Source organism: Ostrinia furnacalis, unplaced genomic scaffold (assembly GCF_004193835.3).
Source record: "Ostrinia furnacalis isolate ACB-3 unplaced genomic scaffold, ASM419383v2 OfSCF5478, whole genome shotgun sequence".
In the NCBI taxonomy this organism is placed as follows: Eukaryota; Metazoa; Arthropoda; class Insecta; order Lepidoptera; family Crambidae; genus Ostrinia; species Ostrinia furnacalis.
The window spans coordinates 1-4830 of NW_021135717.1; the positions used below are offsets into that span (position 1 = coordinate 1).

Consider the following 4830-nt stretch of genomic DNA (forward strand, 5'->3'; position numbering starts at 1 on the left):
CTCTTGTTTTTATTTTTTTCTTCTTTTATTATTATGTGCCACTGTCATGTCTATGTAATTGCCTGTATTTGTGTGATGTCCACTGTAATAAATGTATCTTTCTTTCTTTATCTTTAAATATCCCAAAAATACCCCTGATCAGTGAGTCAGTCAGTCAGTGAGTAGGAATCGAGCTTTATACAGGGTATTTCTTGTAAGGTGTCAAGCCGAAAGCAGGTGATAGGTGAGGACTAGACCTATCGATTTCACCCCCATGTATGTTCTACGATTTTTCATAGTTTAGAAGTTATCGTTAATTTTGTGATTTTTTCAAATTGTATGACCCAGTACGCTTTAAATTTTTTTATCTTTTTTTTGGGTCAACTTTTCTCAGATTTCTTTTTTTTGAGAGATTTCCTATTAATTGCAGATTTTTGAAAAAAATAATCAACTTCCTATCTTTGATGCAAGATACAAAATTTTTGCTAGAAACATAAAAAAATATGCTTTTAGCGTGTTGAATATAAAAAAGTAAGAAAATTTAACTTTACTTTTAAAATCAAAGAGTTAAAGTTCAAGTATTTTGTGGGCATGCAAATAGAGTGTATGAATAACAGTATGTACATTCATCAGGAAAATTATATTAATCAGATTATTGAGAAATTTTGTATGAGTAATGCAAATCCTGCCAGCACTCCAGCAGATGTCAATGTTATTATTTCAAAGAATTTGGATGAAACTGTTGTTGACTTTCCTTATAGAGAGGCTATAGGCTGCTTACTGTTTCTGAGTTCTGTCTCAAGGCCAGATATTTCATTTTCTGTCAATGTATTAAGCAGATATGTAAACAACCCAAGTCCACAACATGTAAATGCTGTTAAACGTGTAATTAGATATTTAATTAAAACTAAAAATTTGTGTATAAAATATAATGGAGAAAGCAAGGGTCTTGTTGGGTTTTCAGATTCAGATTTTGCAAATGATATTGATACACGTAAATCCACTACGGGATATTTGTTTATGATGAATGGAGGACCCATTACATGGTCCAGTCAGAAACAGAAGACCATTGCTCTTTCCACTACAGAGGCTGAGTTTGTAGCTGCCAGTGAGTGTGCTAAAGAGATATTGTGGTTGCAGCAGCTATTGTCAGATTTGGGTGAAAGTTATGACTGTATCACATTAAATGTGGATAATCAGAGTGCAATCAAATTAATTAATAACCCTGTTTACCACAAGCGTACGAAACATAGATGTTAAGTATTACTTTATAAGGGAAAAAGTTGAACTGGGTTTAGTTAAAATTAATTATGTTCCAAGCAATTGTCAATTAGCAGACATTTTGACTAAAGCGCTGCCCACTCAAACTTTTGCATATCTCAGAGATCAGATTTTAGATAGAGTTGAATAATTTTTGTTTGATATTAGTTTGAAGGAGTTAAATTTTAGTGGGAGTGTTGAATATAAAAAAGTAAGAAAATTTAACTTTATGGTTTATGTTTGTTATGGCAACATTGACGGCCATTTTTTTTTTCATTCTAATTCGTCTTCTTGCGTGTGTCATGTATAGGGGAGACTGGGTACGGTTGAAACAATTTTGCTTTTATTGTCTATAATTTTGTTGTTTATAAACCAAGTGACGATAACGATACATGAAATTGAAATTTGAAGTTTTAGCTACGATATGGCTGTATTATTATAGTTCCCGGGTTACTATTTTTAGAAATATGTGAATTTAAAAAAAAAAGAAATTTTGTTTCAACCGTACCCATCCCAGGGGCGGTTGAAACAGCGATTGGGGTCTGTTGAAACACATACAAATAATACAATAAGTACTAATAAAACATGTTTTATTTAGTATTAATACAACAAATATTAAAATTATGGCACATGAGGACATTAATCAGTCTTTAAGATTTTAATATTTGTAAAATATTCATCAGTCTTTGACGAGTAGTAAAATTTTTAAAAAATAACAGAAATATGTTAAACTAAATGACAATTCTAACTTCTAATAAACTTTATTAATTAAATAAAATTAACATTTTAAATCAACTTAATGAAAACCTTCTTTTTTTCAAATCAAATAAGCATTCAAATAAACTAAAATCAAATAAACATTGAGAAATAATTAAAGAAAAAATAAAGATTAATCTGAGTATTCAGAGTCGCAATTGTGGCAAACATAGCTAAGACCACCTTCTGTGCATTCTTCGTGAGCCCATTGTTTACAGGATGTACACTGAATCCACTTTTCTCCGGATCTGCTCTCTGAATATGGTGCTAAGCAGATAAGACAGTAGCATTCTTCCTCTTCTGATTCTTCCGATGACAATTCCTTCTGAGTATATTTTTTTTCTTTTGAAATTATTCTTTTACCTTTTGACATTGTTGTTTTACCTTTTCTTCCGTCTAAACTTTTCTTAATTAGCTTAGCTTTGGTCCGTTTTAATTTTGCTTCATGCTCTTTTCTTATCTCTTCTTTCTCAGGTGTATCAGTATATATAGTTGACTTTCTAGTTTTTCGCCCTTTATTACATTTCCTTGGGGGTGCTTTAGGGAATGGCCTTACTACCTCCGGAGTAAAGGCGCTATGATCAATAGCAGCTTGTGCACTTGTAGACGGTCTTGGTGAAATTTCTTGATAGATAGCGATGCTGCCCCGTGTACGTGGTGTTTGCTGGATTATTGGAACTGGTGATTCATGGAGAGCTTGTTGTTCAACTGTTGTCTGAAGAGACGACTGTAATTCTTTGGTTAAAAGAGAAGGCGATAATGGTGGTGTTTCATCTTCACTTGGATATTCATTAAATATAGGCACAACTGCAGGCTCAATAGTATTTTCTGGATTAGGTCTCTCTGTTCTCTCATTTGTGTTTTCCGGATAAGGTCTATCTGTTACAAATGCAGGAGCATAATCGATCTCAGTAAAGAGATTCCGGTTATATGGGTAAATTCCCGTTTTGCGGAAGCCAGCTTGAATGTTCGAAGATGTCATAGCGAGGGGCATAGCAGATGCTACAATCCCTGGTATATCGTATATTGACATAGTTTTTCCTGGATGGCTTCTCATCCATGCATCACACGTGGAATTTACAGCCTTTTTTAAAGGGCCATATGCGGATCGATCCAGCGGCTGGAGCTTGTGAGAGCAATGAGGAGGAAAGGACAATAAGACGATTCCATTATTCTTGCAATAGTCCAGTGTGTTTATGTGTACGTGCGAGGAATGGTTATCTAGTGTTAGTAACACTTTGTGTGACGGAGAAACCTTAGAATGCTTTTGAAAGTGTTCTAGAAAACGCAGGAATGATTCATCTTGCATCCAACCTGAGGGATTGGCGGTTCCAGTAGACCCTATTGGCCCATCCCTAACAAAATGGTCTTGGTATCGCACTCGCGGAAACACAAAAAATGGTGGGAAAACATTTCCAATGGCGTTTACAGCAAAGGTTACTGTCACTAAAGTACCCCTTTCAGCTGAGGTTAATGATCCAACTTGACGAGAACCACGTCTAGCTATAACTCGATCGGGCTTTTGCACAGTTGTTATGCCAGTTTCATCTATGTTGTAAATATCTTGGGGTTCGAAGTTATAACGGTCCATGACAATGGACAAATTATCATAGAAGACATCTACATTAGTTTTATTGAAGCTCGTCGCCCTTGACAAGCTAGTAGCTTGTGCGGCACGGACAGACAGTTCAGGGTTTCTTTTCATAAACATCCGAAACCATTCCTCACCAGCCATTCTATTGTCTTCCCAAGTTCTAGGTCGTGATAAATTATACTTCATAGTAAGTTCGTAAGCTAATTTTCTCACCTCTTTCGTAGGCAGTCCGAAATATATATCAGCACATCGAATTAAATATTTCGAGAATTCTCGCTCCTGATCTTCATTAAAAACACGATTGTGTGCTTTATACCCCATACCTTCATCTTCATTGCCGGACGCGTCTCGCTTTCGAATGTATCGTAGCAGGGAACAGTGGTTAATACTATACTTTTGCGCCGCTTTTCGTAGTGAATCTCCGGCTTTAACCTCCTCATATGCTGTACTGTAGCTCGACAGGTCAGTTTCCCCTCTGGAAGTCTTCTTTACGCGAACTCTCGGCATCTACAAAAAATAAACATGCATATATGTTCTGTTTCAACCGTACCCACAAAAAATGTTTCAACCGTCCCCAACCCCACTTTTGGTAAAATATACTTCATAGTTTCGGCAGTAATAATAACACATTAAAAATAGTTACTGTCCCTTATTCTACATGCATCATTATATTCACAAACGCACACTCAATACATTCACATAAAAAGAACAGATAGTATAAGCGTTAATTTCTAAAGAAAAATACTTACTTTTGGGGCGTAAAAAACAAAATGGCGGCTTGCACACAACGTCAACGCGCGGGAAGCGGCGCGGCACTAAATTCGTGTTCGGACCTGTCGCCCGCTTCGTTTTCCCCTTGCACCCCTCACTCCCCGCGGAACCGTTTACGAGATATTTGCTCTGTTTCAACCGTCCTGTGTTTCAACCGTACCCAGTCTCCCCTATCGAAGTAAATAAAACAAGTTTTCTGTTATTTCAAGAACTGATTTTCATTGAAGAAGCCTATATTCCAATATAGCGGAACATCCTAAAATTTTCAACTTAAAAGTTAAAAAAAAAAAGTAATTCCATAGGTCCAAAATAATTTTAAAAACTGCGCAGTTTTCTGAACTTTCATAATAACACAAAAAAAAAACACGTACTTAATAGGCCATTATTTTCTGTAATCGCTCCACTAAAGTGATAAGTCGGAGATTCTGTTACATGTTTTTGACTTTCTTAGGACTAACTAATGTTTGCAA

General features: G+C 35.7%; 1 protein-coding gene across 1 annotated transcript; it reads right to left on the reverse strand.

Annotated features, from left to right (window-relative positions):
* Positions 1-2128: 2128 nt before the first annotated feature.
* On the reverse strand, positions 2129-4096 carry LOC114361250 (uncharacterized). The gene has a single exon (XM_028316246.1). It carries the CDS (start codon positions 4094-4096, stop codon positions 2129-2131), a length of 1968 nt encoding a protein of 655 aa, XP_028172047.1.
* Between the last annotated feature and the right edge of the window lie 734 nt (positions 4097-4830).